The sequence below is a fragment of the Eublepharis macularius genome, chromosome 1 (assembly GCF_028583425.1).
Source record: "Eublepharis macularius isolate TG4126 chromosome 1, MPM_Emac_v1.0, whole genome shotgun sequence".
NCBI lineage: Eukaryota > Metazoa > Chordata > Lepidosauria > Squamata > Eublepharidae > Eublepharis > Eublepharis macularius.
In genome coordinates this window covers 231,622,109-231,636,520 of record NC_072790.1, presented here as the reverse complement: position 1 = coordinate 231,636,520, position 14,412 = coordinate 231,622,109, and the positions used below count along the sequence as shown (strand labels likewise).

General features: G+C 44.3%; 1 protein-coding gene across 4 annotated transcripts in view; it reads right to left on the bottom strand.

The window, feature by feature from the left end:
• The window catches only part of LOC129338134 (ras-related protein Rab-11A-like), a 42,476-nt gene extending 31,684 nt beyond the window's left edge, over positions 1–10,792 (bottom strand). For all 4 annotated transcript variants that reach the window (XM_054992190.1, XM_054992192.1, XM_054992200.1 and 1 more), the window contains exon 1: positions 10,640–10,792. In XM_054992190.1, the coding sequence (XP_054848165.1) occupies positions 10,640–10,679 (40 nt within the window). In that variant the 5' untranslated portion in view covers positions 10,680–10,792. The remainder of the gene's footprint in view (positions 1–10,639) is intronic.
• Positions 10,793–14,412: the final 3,620 nt, after the last annotated feature.

Genomic DNA, 14,412 nt, shown 5'->3' with positions numbered 1-14,412 from the left:
TGGAAGATAGTGTCTTCTCGCGCGAGTTTGGCGCAACATTGCGCAAAACTCGCGCAAGAAGACGCTATCTTCCGCGTTTTTTTCGTGACGTTCCGCAGCGTTCCGGATGAAGGTGAATAGTGTGGAAATGGCCAAGGAACCCTGCTTTACTTTTGATATCTGACAAGATCAAGCCCACCTGGGCTATCCAGGTCAGACATTTACATCCTGTTTTTCTCCCTAATGGGGGTAGGGTTGCCAGCCTCCAGGTAGTGGCTGGAGATCTCCCAGAATTACAACTGGTCTCCAGGCCACAGAGATCAGTTCACCTGGAGAAAATGGCTACTTTGGAGGGTGGACTCTAAGGAATTATGCCATGCCAAGATCCTTTCCCTCCCCAAGCCCCACTTTCTCCAGGTTTCACCCCCCAGATCTCCAGGACTTTCCCAACTTGGAGCTGGCCATCCTAAACGGGGGCCCAAAGCAGCTTACAGCCCTTCTCTACTTTATCCCCCTAGGAACCACCCTGTGAGGTAGGTTTAGTTGCCCAAGATCAGCCAACGTCAGCTTCTTAGGGTTGCTAGCTCCTGCTTGAGAAATTCTTGGAGATTTGAAGACCATATGGGAGGGAGGTCAGCCATTTCCAGGGAAATTTTCAGGGAAATCTCTCCAGTCTATAGATTGGTTACAATTCTAGGAAGACTCCAGGCACGATCTTAAGGTTGCCCTTTCCATGTTGGGAAATTCCTGGAGATTTGGGAGTGAAGCCTGGGGACAGCAGGGTTTGTGAAAGGGGGGTCTTTAGCAGGGGTAGGATGTCATCGATTCCACCCTCCAGTGGAGCCATTTCCTCCAGGGGAACTGATCGCTGTCATCCGGAGATCAGTTGGAATTCTGGGAGATCTCCAGGTCCCACCTGAAGGTTGGCACCTTGCTTCCATTGCAGGGAGGATTTGAATCTGGGTCTCTTAGACCCTAGCCTGACACTCTAACCATTAAAACATACTGGAAAGAATTTGAGATGAGGAGCTGTGTTAGTCCATTGCAGCAAAAAAAGAAGAGGCACCTTAAAAATGAACAGTCTATTCTAGCATAAGGTTTTGGGACTTGGGTATGATTTAGTTCTCTAAACCTTATGCTAGAATAAAAACTTATCCAGAATTTGTCACTGGAGTTCTGCTTACCCTCACTGAAGTAGTCAGCTTATGTCTGGGCTGAACCACTTTGGAAAACAGAAGGTTTGCATGGTTGAATGTTCTTCCACTAAAAAAAAAATCCCTTTACACAGAAAACTAGTATGTCAGGGAGGTAGCTATCTTAGAAGCCTTCACCTTGATACACTATCTTTCTATAGGCAGGTTTGTTTGTTTTGTATGGATCCCACACAGACAGTGTTTTCACATTGCCATACATCACTTGTGACGCTACACTTTGAATCAGTTCATACATTCAGACACAAGAGCACAGTGGCTGTTTTCACATGCCCTAACCCTCCAGAAAATCGAGCAAAACTCACGTCATGAAGATCCCATTTAATGGCGCGCTTTCTGATGTCATCATGCCGTTAAAGGGGATCGTACTGGGAAATCACGCTAGGAAGATGCTTCATGCCGTGAGTTTTGCACGAATTTCCAGAAGGTTACGCGCATGTGTGAAAACAGCCAGTAATCCAGTGTTGCACACCCACCTATGAAATAGCCCTTTCTTGAAGAATTGGGGAAGATGGCATGCAGTAGACTCAAAGTCCAACCTGAGTCGGAGCAAGGTCACCATCAGGGTTACCAATTATGGAAGGCGGAGTTAAGAGGACAACTGCAACTACGATTATTTCTCAGGAACATCTATACCTGCCAGAAACTCACAAGCTCTGTTCACGTACATGCAACCTGCCAGTGTACTCGTATACACCTGTTTGTCAGAAAGCCAACACACCTTCACTTTACAAATGAAACCAAGGGGCCAGTACTTGGATAAATGTAGGTTTTCAATGGCTGATTCTGCACATGTTGGATAATGCACTTTATCGTTTGGAAGTAGATTTTTTGTTTCGCACTCGAAAAATTCAGTTCCAAATGATCTCTAAAGAGGATTGGAAGTGCATTATCCAACGTGTGTGGAATCAGCCAATCACATGTTCAGCTGTACGTGTGTTGAATGCAACACCAACGTGTTCACTTCACCAATGAAGCCAGGGACCAGTACCTGCATAAACAGGAGGCTGAAATCATATGCTGATCTGTTCGTGCATTGAAGAAAACCTAAGAATAATTCAACTCACATCTAAAGAATAATAAAGCACACACTGTGTGTGGACTGTATGTGTGTTTGATGTAACTTGTGAACAAGATCCATGCCTTGGATCATCAGTAACACGGGCCCTGATCACAAATTATAGTAAATGCATGTACAATCCATGTACAGTGTATACTTGATTGTTCTTTGTACGTGCCTTGAGTAATTCTCATGTTACAGTCAACACATAGACAGCTGTACTGCTCCTCAGTTTTGTTAGTAAAGAATGTGGGCTCTTCCTGACAAACAGATGTATGCATGTACAGGCAGGATGTAAGTGCTTTCACTGTAACATGTGGACAGGGCTACGATCTGTTATTCAGACCATTGTTCAACAAAGAAATCAGTGTATTTCCTAGGTACGCATATCAAAGGCACACATCCTTTCTCTAAGAGAATACTATAAAAAGAGGGGGAAACTGACTTGCGCCAACAATATTGATAATAACAGCACTTATGTTTTTATGTCCCATAACAAATACTCTTAAAATCCTCCTTAAAACAAACATGGTCTTTAAACTGCACTGGCAACCTGCGTGTGCTTGGCAAAGAAGGACAAAGCCTCTGGACCGACTCGATATGGCATAAGTACTGGGAGCCGGGCAAGACACAACATAACATGGGAGACCTGCAAAGCATCTCTCAACAGTTTTTTATTCCACTTAATGCAATCCCAGCGGGCTTGAAATGTGACTGATGGAGCAGCACAGGGGAAAGGGGTGCTTAATCCTAAGAAGCCTGCCAGGGGCTTCTTAGACCTTCAGATGCCAAAGGACTCGATTTCTTTGTTTCAGGAATGATTTGTTTACAAATTGTGTGTGTGTGCACGCGCACGCGCATGTGCGTGAAATTCAACACATTTCCATTTCAGCTTGTCTTTTGGACTTGGCACCTCCTGCGTCCTTCAGACACAAACAGCAACTGGCTACAGCCGGAAAACAACTTGCAGAGCGCAGAACCACAGTCCTGCAGAAATTGCTGCCAAGCATACGCAGTCATCAAGCAAACTGCTGAAAATTGCAGTAAGGCAACAGTTTTAAGCGGACAAAAAGCCCGCCAAAAAAAAGCCATGGCAGAAGGGGAGGGGCAGAAGGAAGGACACATATCCAAGTCTGGATACAGGAACAGCAGCAAACTCTCCCAACAGTTCTAAGACAAAAACAAGGACATGTTTGTATTGCCTCATACCAGGGATCTCTTTGCGAGCCCTGCCCCCTCCCCTGTCATACATTATCGAAGGCTCTTCTCTACTCCTGGGCTCTACATAGGGTTGCCAGCTCCAAGTTGGGAAATTCCTGGAGATCTGGAGGGGGAAACCTGGAGAAACCTGGAGAACGTGGGGTTTGGGGAGGAAAAGGACCTTGGCATGGCATAATTCCATACAGTCCGCCCCCCAAAGTAGCCATTTTCTCCAGGTGAACTGAGGAGGCTGGCAACCCTAGCTCTACACATATTCATTTACTCCAAAGTACCCTATTCTCCATTGATTTAAAAAGCCAAGAGAGTGATTGTTCTTTTGGTTAAAGCGATATTAGGAAAATATAATCGCCCTACAATATGTTCTCCTTGGTTCCAAATATACCTCAGCAGCTGTGGTATGTGAAGCAGCAAGCTGTTCACGGTGTGGTACCTTATTGCTTGTGCTTTTCCGTGGATGTGCACTTGAGAAGAGGAGCAGGCAGCCACTCGGAGATTTAACTTCTTCAGACCTCCCCCTGCCCTGGAGAGAGCTGAACCTTGAAGAATGACTTCTAGACACTCCTGACATTTTAACAGGGCATCACCAGAGGCAAAAAAACAGACCGTAGTCCTTTTCAGATGTTTTACCCTTGCATACCAGATCACCGGCAGCCACTCCCATTGGGTGTGCATGTTACCAGTGATAGCGTTACCAGCCTTCCCACGGAACCTGGTGATCTTCCAGAAATACAACCAGTCAGGTCTGAACAGAGGCAATGCACATATTTTAAATACATATACAGCTTCAGTACATGTGAACTGTCCACTGGATTTTTCAGGGTTTTGGAATATGTGTGGACCAAAACTGTACATACATCCAAAGCATGCACACACAGGCCCTGTTCTCATAATATGGTGATTGTATGTATCTGCGGCATTGCAAGTAATAGCCCCTGTTGCTCAGTAACACGCGGCTGTAACATAGGGATTCACCGAGGACAGAAAGCAGAAAATAAGGATTGTCTTTGGTATAGAGGGTTAGGAATTTTCTGCATTGAGAACCATTGTGGTAGGTAGAGCACTGATTCCCACTAGTGTGCCCATGAGCCAGTTTAGTGTACTGGTTAAGAGCAGCAGGACTCTAATTCGGAGAGCCAGGTTTCATTCCCCATGCCTCTGCTTGAAGCCAGCTGGTTGACCTTGGGTCAGGCACAGCTCTCTCGGAGCTCTCTCAGCCCCACCCACCTCACAGGGTGATTGTTGTGAGGCTAATTACAACACTCTGAGTGAAAGTTAAGTTGTCCTGAAGGGTGGTATATAAATCAAATGTTATTTTAAAAGTTATGTGCTATTGTATGAGCACCATGGTGCCCACCAACGCATTTTCTAGTGCCTACTATGCAAAGCAAAGAGCCAATCTTGACCTTACTGGAAAAGGAGGTGCTTCAAAAGACCCCAGCATGCATAACCTTTGGGTTTGACAGTATTGCTTGTTTGGAACTAGCCCATTATAAGAGAGGCTTGGGTTGGGACATCTTTTTGTAATTGCCGCCCCTCCCCCCATCATACGTGACTAGTTCTGCTTCTCATGGCAGCCATTTTGTGATGGTACCAAAAATTTCAAAAGTGTCCAAGGGTCAACTTGAGTGAAGACCTCTGGGCCAGAGTGTTAGGATCAGGGCTTTTCTTCAGCAGGAACACGATGGAACGGAGTTCCGGCACCTCTTAAAAATGGTCACCTAGTTGGTGACCCCGCCCCCTGATCTCCAGACAGAGGGGAGATTAGATTGCCCTCCGCGCCAAGCAGCGTGGAGGGCAATTTAAACTCCCCTCTGTCTAGAGATCAGGGGGTGGGGCCACTGACCATGTGACCATTCCCCTCCCCCAGAGGGCAATTTAAACTTTAAAAAACTCCCCTCTTGTTCCAGCTGACCCAAAGTGACGTCATTGGGCGGTCTTGAGTTCCACCACTGAGTTCCACCACCTCTTTTCCCAGAAAAAAAGCCCTGGTTAGGATGCCTCAAGTTCCTCATTCCACCCTGAATTAATTGGATGGCACTCTCTGCTGAGCCTACCTCACAGGGTTGTTAGGGGTATAAAAGGAAGGGGGACCTATGTATTCTCATCTGCACTTCTCAGAGGAAGTGAAGGATAAAAAGGTGATCGAGGTGGTAGACCAACCCTAGCCAAATGGGGTGTAGACCTGCTTACACCCAAATTGCTGTCCTTCTTCACCTTATACCTACCAACTTGCAACTTCATCAGAAGGCAAAAAGTTACCGAGCTTGAACAGCTGGTTATTTTCCCCCACTACAAATTGAGTCAGCCAAAAGAGAACTCGCACGCTCAATACCTTCTTTCACAGACATGAATCGGGAAACCCCTCCCATCATACTGTCCCATTCAGTGCATGTCTGATCGACTTAAAACAAAGAGGGCCTGCACCAAGATCTGGGCGTGGGTGATGAACGTGGAAAAAAAAACACCTCCTTCTCCAAGGTGCAGCCACCAAAGTTGCCATTCCAGTCTCAGCAAAGAAAGCAGAGGCGAGTCATCGGGAACCGAAAGCTGTGATGACTTCATTCCAATGCAGGCCCGTTCCGCACTCCCCGCGTCATGGAGAAACCAAGGACGTCTCAAGGCAATTGGCAGTTTTTAAACCAACAACGACTCAGCCATTTTGCCTGCCTTGGATCTCGGGGCAGGAGGAGGCCAAAGTTACACTCCATGAATCTGGGGCTAGGATGTGTGAACTGGCACTGCAAAGAAACACACTGCATGCAAGCATCAGGCAGGGTGCATGTTCCATCTAGGGTGGCATGTTTCTCCCCATGCAGCAGTGAATGACAGCACAATAACAATAATAAAAACATTTGATTTATATATTGCCCTTCAGGACAACTTAACTCCCAATCAGAGCGGTTTACAAAGTATGACAGTTCCTAAATGGACAGTATAAGGCTTCCCTTTCCCTTCGACATTATCCTTTAAAAAAATTTTTTTTTTTTACAAAATCAGAAGCTATGCAAACGTTTTCCAGAATAATCCATTTTCTCTTTCCATGCAAGCAGGACATCAAGCCCTTCTGGTTAAGTCTAAAGTCCAACAGAGATGAATCTCCAAAGGTAAGGTTTACAATGCTGAAAGGTTTCCATAGAAAGTTTGGGGGCAATTAAAGTCTAGTCAGCAATCCCCACCTGCCCCTAAAGCTTTGCGGAGCTCCATGAATCTTTTAAAATAATACTTTTAAACTCCCAGCATTGCAAAAAATATATTGCATAAGAAAAGTAGCTTCTAAAAACACAACCGTCACATTTTTACTACCTCTCCCCTGAAAGAGCTTGGGGGGGAAATACATCATTTTATCTTTGCAACACAACCTTGTGGTTAATTTAGGCCCCGAGAGACTAACTGGCCTGAGATGAGCTCCGTGGCCAAGTAGGGATTTGAACCCAGGTCTCCAAGTTCCTCATCTGACACAGTAACCACTGTACCAATATGAGTTCTCAGACCAGAACAAAGACACCCACACAGAGCCATACATAAATCAGCACAGGAACAGGGGAATGCACCCACGATTGCCAACTTCCAGATGGCGGCTGGAGATCTCCCAGAATTACAACTGATCTCCAGGTGATAGAGGTCACTTCCCCTGGAGAAAATGGCTGTTTTGGAAGGTGGATTCTATGGTATTATACCCACTGAGGTCCCTCGCCACCCAAACCCCACCCTCCCCAGGCTCCACCCCCAAAATCTACAGGAATTTCTCATCCCAAAGCTGGCAACTCTAAATGCACCACCCCATCCTTAAATATAAAGATGTCTCTCTGGGGACCAAGATCAAGAAGATCCATTCCCCATTACTATGTATGGATGGACAATGAAGAAAGCCAACAGGAAGAAAATTGATTCATTTGAAATGTGGTGCTGGAGGAGAGTTTTGCTAATAGCATGGATGGCCACAAAGACAAGTAAGTGGATTCTAGATCAAATTAAGCCTGAATTGTCCATAGAAGTTAAAATGACAAAACTGAGGCTGTCGTACTTTGGTTACATCATGAGAAGACAAGATTCCCTGGGAAAGGCAATAATGCTAGGAAAAGCGGAAGGCAGTAGGAAAAGAGGAAGACCTAAAATGAGATGGCTTGACTCAATAAAGAAAGCCACATCCTCCAGTTTGCAAGATCTGAGCAAGTCTGTTAATGATAGGGCGTTTTGGAGGTCTTTCATTCATAGGGTCGCCATAGGTTGGAGGCGACTTGACGGCACGTAACACAGACACACACGCACCTGTTGCACTGATTCTGCCCACCTAAGAATTTTTTTTTTAAAAAAGCTTTAAGTTGTGATACAACAGCTCTCACCCTTAAACAAAATCAGAACAATTTTAGCATTAGAAGATTTCTAAAAGGATCATGGCAGATCACACCAACTCCACCCTAGGGTCCTCCTATTCCAAGCTCTACCCACCCAAGGGCTCAAAGAAGAGTCTCCTCGATCCCCATCACTCTTATCTTAAGAGTTCTTGCAAAAAATCACCTCCTTAATCTATATAAAACACTGCAGGATATTTAATGAGGACAAAAATTAATTAAAGGAATTTATTAAGTGCTTATGTATGTTGTAAGTGCATTTAAAAAATATTGTTCTTATTCAGCTTGCATGTTTCCAAAGTGAAACTATCACACAGTATTGCCTGACTGAGAAAATTTGATGATTTTTATTCATTTCTAAGAAGGCCTGCACCCTTCCCAGCAAGGAAACCACAGGCTACAATGGGTGCTTGCCAATGTTGCCATACTTCTTGCTATGAGAACATTTGACAGTAGCTTAAAAAAATATGACTTGCAGTTTTAAAACTGGTGTTAGCAAAACTGCCCATAATACCAACACTGTATTTTCAGTTGTCGATAATATTGTCTCAGGACTGTTACGGTGTGCCAGTCTTGAGCAAATACCTTCTTGGCTTTCAATAAATTAATTAATGTAACTGTGTATACCTTGCGTTTCTCCCCAATCGGGGCTGAAAGTTTCTTATAATATCTTTTCACACTCTTCCAATTTCTCCTCACAAGAACCTCCCTGTGAGGTAGGATAGGTTGATAATGTATGCCTGGTCCAAGATAGGGTTGCCAGGTCCAGGATGGGAAATTCCTGGAGATTTTGGGAGTGGAGCCTGGAGAGGGTGGGGTTTGGAGAGGGGAGGGGCCTCAGAATGGAATAATACCATAGAGTATACCCTCCAAAGCAGCCATTTTTTCCAGGGGAACTGATCTCTTTGGCCTGGAGATCAGTTGTAATTCCAGGAGATCTCCAGCCACCACCTCGAGGCTGGCAGCCCCCTAATCCAAGGACACCCTGTAAGGTTCCGTGGCAAAGTGGGGATTTGAACCTGGATCTCCTGTTATCCAGCCTCTAGACTTTGCTGGCTCAGCAGAGAAGAGCGTATTCAAAATACAGCGGAAAGAATAGCCTTCAGTAATGTATAGATGTGGGCAGGGCTTTTTTTCAGCAGGAAAGCGGTGGAACGGAGTTCCGGAACCTCTTGACAATGGTCACATGGTCGGTGGCCCCGTCCCCTGATCTCCAGACAGAGGGGAGTTTAGATTGCCCTCCGCGCCATTGCACGGAGGACAATCTAAACTCTCCTCTGTCTGGAGATCAGGGGACGGGGCCACCAGCCATGTGACCATTTTCTCCGAGGGTGACCCACTGAGTTCCACCACCTCTTTTCCCAGAAAAAAAGCCCTGGATGTGGGGAATTAAAAGGCTTTTGGTAGAAAAATGGGGTTTATTACAAACTCATTTCCATCTGTGAGACTTCACCATGGATGCTGCAGTCCTCACAACAGCCCTTTAAGGGAGGGCACAATTGTTATTTCTGTGTCACTGAAGGAGAAGAGAGGATTACAGCCAAGAAAATAGGATAGGCTAGTTTTCAAAGCTCGAGTCTTTAGCAAAATTGCTATTCAGAAAACCAGGCAGCTGCTGGTTTTGAACATAATGAGACTTGCCAAATAAAGAAATGCTTTAAACATTTTTTTAGTAAGCAGGCCTCTCTTTACAAGAGCAAATTCAAGATTTCTTTTTAAATCTAGGGAATAGAGATCTCATGATTTTTTATTGAATGTGTCTCTCATGATTTGAATCCTTGCCGCCACCTATGTAATTTCACAATATCCTGCCATATTTTTCTTACCACTTGTTTCCACAGGGGCCACCCTTTTTTAAAAAGCCATATGCCAAGATTTAAATGGATTAGAAGAGGCAGAAAGGACAGCAAGAGTGGGGGAAGCCAGTCTCGATTCGAACAGCCCCCTTCCTGCCATCAAGAGTTCACCGAAGCCGGCTCCATAAGAGGAACAAGTTTAAAGCAGAGGTCAGCATTTTTCAGACAAAACCTGCCCAATATGAGGGTTTTCCATCCTGCTGGGCTACTACAACAACACCCAGCCACAACATTCTGAATTGCTAGGTTTCTAGCTACTCTAAAAAATAGCTTTAAAATCAGGAAGCAGAATGGAGAACTATGATGGGGTGGAGGGGAAAAAAGAACGGCCTGTGGTTGTGTGAAGGTCGAAAATGGAGGTGGGTGGCAAGGAAGACTCCACAGGCTAGTTAAAGAACAGTGTTGAGAGAAAAGGACCCATGTTCTATGGAGCTGTGTATAAGAATGGTTCTATAGGGTGGGTTATTTCAAAAGATGGCTGGGAGAGAAGCTATAAGAATATGGAGTTGTCCACAACGGGAAGATGGCAACAATATGAGCAGGACGGGCAATTTAGGGGGTGTTTCCTAGGGAAGTTACATGATGAGCTATGGACAACAGCTCTAAGTTTCTAGAGACAGATGGGAGGGAAGGGGTTGCAATTTTATAGTTACAAATCCAGAGGAGTTAGCCATGTTAGTCTGTAGTTGCAAAACAGTAAAGAGCCCAGTAGCACCTTTAAGACTAACCAAGTTTTTTGTATCTGACAAAGAGAGCTGTGGTTCTCGAAAACTTATACTACAAAAAAGTTGGTTAGTCTTAAAGGTGCTACTGGACTCTTTATTATTTAAAGTTACAAGTAATTATTGACTAGAAGGAAGTCGTGATAAGTAGAAAGCTGCCTGATAACACCAGGAAGAAAACAGTAATTTGCAAGTCTCAGAAAAAGCAGAGAATGGGAGTCTTTTTTAAAAAACTTACTTTTGAACAGGTAATCATATTCATCGTCCTTGCCCCGCATGGTGACGTCAGCTGATTCCTGGGGACTGCTACGGCCTTCCCTATAAAATGTATGAAAGCACACCTGTGCCTGTATCCCAAGTCCCAAAAAATAAAAGAGGATGACCTCACTACTCTGGGATTTCCTGGGTTTAGACCAGCTTCAGGTGGAACAGACAGAGGCCTTGGGAAGCCTTCCTCTCTCAGCCAATGGGTTAGGTTGCTGCCCTCTCCTTCGGCTCTGATTGGCTCTTGTTTTGGGTCTGGAATTTTACAGGCTCTGTGGCAAGGAGCTCACCTGGCTCAGGTAGGGAGGTGGGACATGCATCTTTTTCCTGTTCTTAAAGGGCCAGAATTTTGTTTCTGAAAAGAAGGGTGGGGAGAACGCCGAACAGGGTGAAGAGGAAATTGTTCCTTTCTGCCAGTTTGGATACAGGCAGATCCTGGTTGGTGTCTACTCAAATCAGGTGTGTGGTTGTTTTTAATATAAAAGAAATTTCAGATCCCTTTGAAGGTATTTCACTGGCATGGCAAAAATATTATTTTTTTAAAAATCTACATCATACAGCCACAAAAGCCAAATTTCCTGTCTGGAATAGGCAAAGTATGAATATTGTATATGTTAATATTAGCTGGGGGGACAGCATGGAGGACACCTTCAGAACACTAAAGCACCCCTGAATATTAAAGTTCTGCTCTGCCCCCTTCTTAGATTTCAGTGTTACTACTATGATTGCCAACCTCCAGGTGGTGCCTGGAGTTCTCCCAGAATTATAACCTATCTCCTGACCAGGGCTTTTTTTCAGGGGGAACGCGGGGGAATGGAGTTCCGGAACCTCTTGAAAATGGTCACATGGCCAGTGGCCCCGCCCCCTGATCTCCAAACAGAGGGGAGCTTAGATAGCCCTCCACCAGCCATGTGACCATTTTCTCCGAGGGCAACCCACTGGGTTCCACCACCTCTTTCACCAGAAAAAAAGCCCGGCTCTTGACTACAAAGATCAATTCCTCTGCAGAAAATTTAACTTTCAGAGGACATCACATTTCTGCTGAGCTACCTTCCTTCCCAAAACTCGGTCCTCCCAAAGCACTGTCCCGAAATCTCAAAAAATCTTCAAAGCTGGGGTTGGCAGTCCTAGTAGTTACTGTCAAGCTGAACTCTGCAGCCTCAAGGAGCAGAAACTTTATGGAACTGCATTGCTGTATTATACCAAAGATCCTCCTATCCTAGCATTCTTTTTGCCCACAGTATGGGCCTACCAAATGTTCCTGGGAAGCTCACAAGCAAGCCTTAATGGCACTAACTTTCTTCTGTTGTTTAACCCCAGTATTCATTTAATTACTAATTTGGGGGATTTTGACATCTCCTCTCCTGGGGAACCAACTCCAGGCAGCATAGAAAAATAACATAATGAAACACAAACATTGAAATTTATAAATTAAAACCCATTTGGTAAACAAAGATAGACTTCCCTGGACATGGAGGTTCTACACAACTAGCACATCTAATAGTTATGGATAGTTCAATCCACCATGCATTTGCTTAATAAAAGAAAAAAAACAAACTCATAAATCTCTAAGACTGATTTACACGAGATGCCACCTGGCAAGAAGTGCAGCCTTGCAGATGCCCGCCATTGAAATTAACCTGGGTCCTCCTCAGTCACTACACATGGAGTGTTGTGTCAGCTTGCCAGAACAGGGCCTGCCCAGCAAGGCTATAGCCAGGGTGAGGCCACAAGGTGGGGCAAGCCAATGTTCCTCACTTGAAGCACCGGCTTGCCCCGCCTACATTTTGGGGGGGTATATTTAGTTCGTGGCAGAATGAGAGCTTGTGTTTAGAAGAGGAAAAGTACTGGCTTTTTAAAAAAGTGGTTGTGCTCCAAACTCTGCTCTCTTGATCTTCCCGGTTCTGCCCAAGAATCTCCCTGGCTCAAACTGGATTTTTAAAGAATGCTGTCATCAGCTATCTTTTGGGAAGATCCTTTTGCTGGAGAAGGAATCCCCACTTGTGGAATCAACCCATGGATCCAGCCCATTACCATGCTAAATTTTCATTATCATGAAAACACAATCACACACATACCAGTGAAGAGAGCTTTGTCTCTTGAAGCTTATACTCTGGAAATGTTGTTGGTCTCTAAGGTGATACCAGACTCAAATCTTGCTGTACTACTGTAGACCAACATGGCTACTAGGGTTGCTAGCTCCAAGTTGCGAAATTCCTGGAGATCTGGGGGGTGAAACCTGGAGAAAGTGGGGCTTGGGTAGGGAAAGGACTTTGGCATGGCATAATTCCATAGAGTCCACCCTCTAAAGTAGCTATTTTCTCTAGGTGAACTGATCTCTGTGGAATGGAGACCAGTTGTAATTCTGGGCGATCTCCAGCCACTACCTGGAGGCTGGCGACCCTAACAGCTACCCATCTGAAATAATGTGCCCTGAGTTACTATGGTTATGATACTTTGGTATCTTATTGATCTCTAAGGTACCACTGGACTCAAATCATAATGGTTATGATAGGGTTTCCAACCTCCAGGTGGTTGCAGGAAATCTCCTGGACTTACAACTGATCTCCAGGCCACAGAGATCAGTTCCCCTGGAGAAAATGGCTGTTTTGTAGGGTGGACTCTATCGAAATATACCCTATTATAGTCCCTCCTTCCCCCAGACTCCACCCTCTCTATTCTCCACTCCCCAAATCTCCAGGAAATTCCCAACCTGGAGCTGGCAACCTTAGATTATGAGTATGGCATGGTGTTGGGGTTAGCTTATGAAAGGTCCTCTTTATCTCAGAAGGTATTTTTGTAAGTAGATAAACGCTTTTGAACTTTTAAGAATTTGTTTTTTAAATCCAGTCAATTCATACATTTCCGATAGTAACTATTCAGAGATAGCTGAAATCCGCACAAAGATACTAAGGCAAGGCAGAAAGATTAAAGAGATTTCTGTCAGTTAGGAAAGCGCAGATTTCTTCAGAGTTCCACTTGGGGGCCCAGAAACCCCTCTAGCATGAAATGCTGACTAATGCCCTATATTATTATTATTATTATTATTATTATTATTATTATTATTATTATTATTATTAAAAACACAATCAACAATAGATCCAGAGGTGTTAGCCGTGTTAGTCTGTAATAGCAAAATCGAAGAGTCCAGTAGCACCTTTAAGACTAGCCAACTTTACTGTAGCATAAGCTTTCGAGAATCACAGTTCTCTTCTTCAGATGCATCAGAAGAAGAAAACTGTGTTTCTTGAAAGCTTATGCTACAGTAAAGTTGGTTAGTTTTAAAGGTGCTACTGGACTCTTTTCTGGTTTTGCTACTACAGACTAACATGGCTAACTCCTCTGGATCTACAGTTCAGGATGCATCTGACGAAGAGAACTGTGAGTCTCGAAAGCTTATGCTATAGTAAAGTTGGTTAGTCTTAAAGGTGCTACTGGACTCTTTTCAACAATCAACAATAAGCAGAGATCACGTCATTATTGATTGGCCTTGCTAAGCTGATTCAAGTATCAACCAGATATTGGCGTAATATGGACGCTGTTCCAAGTAGCGCTGTCTTTTGCAGTTCTGTAGGTGTTATGTCAGAAAGCTGCAGTTTTCCATATTATTATTATTATTATTATTATTATTATTATTATTATTATTATTATTATATTCCGCTCTCCCCACTTACGTGGGCTCAGAGCAGATAACCTTGAATAAAATCACATTTAAAACCATAAATAAATAAAAATATACAATTAGAT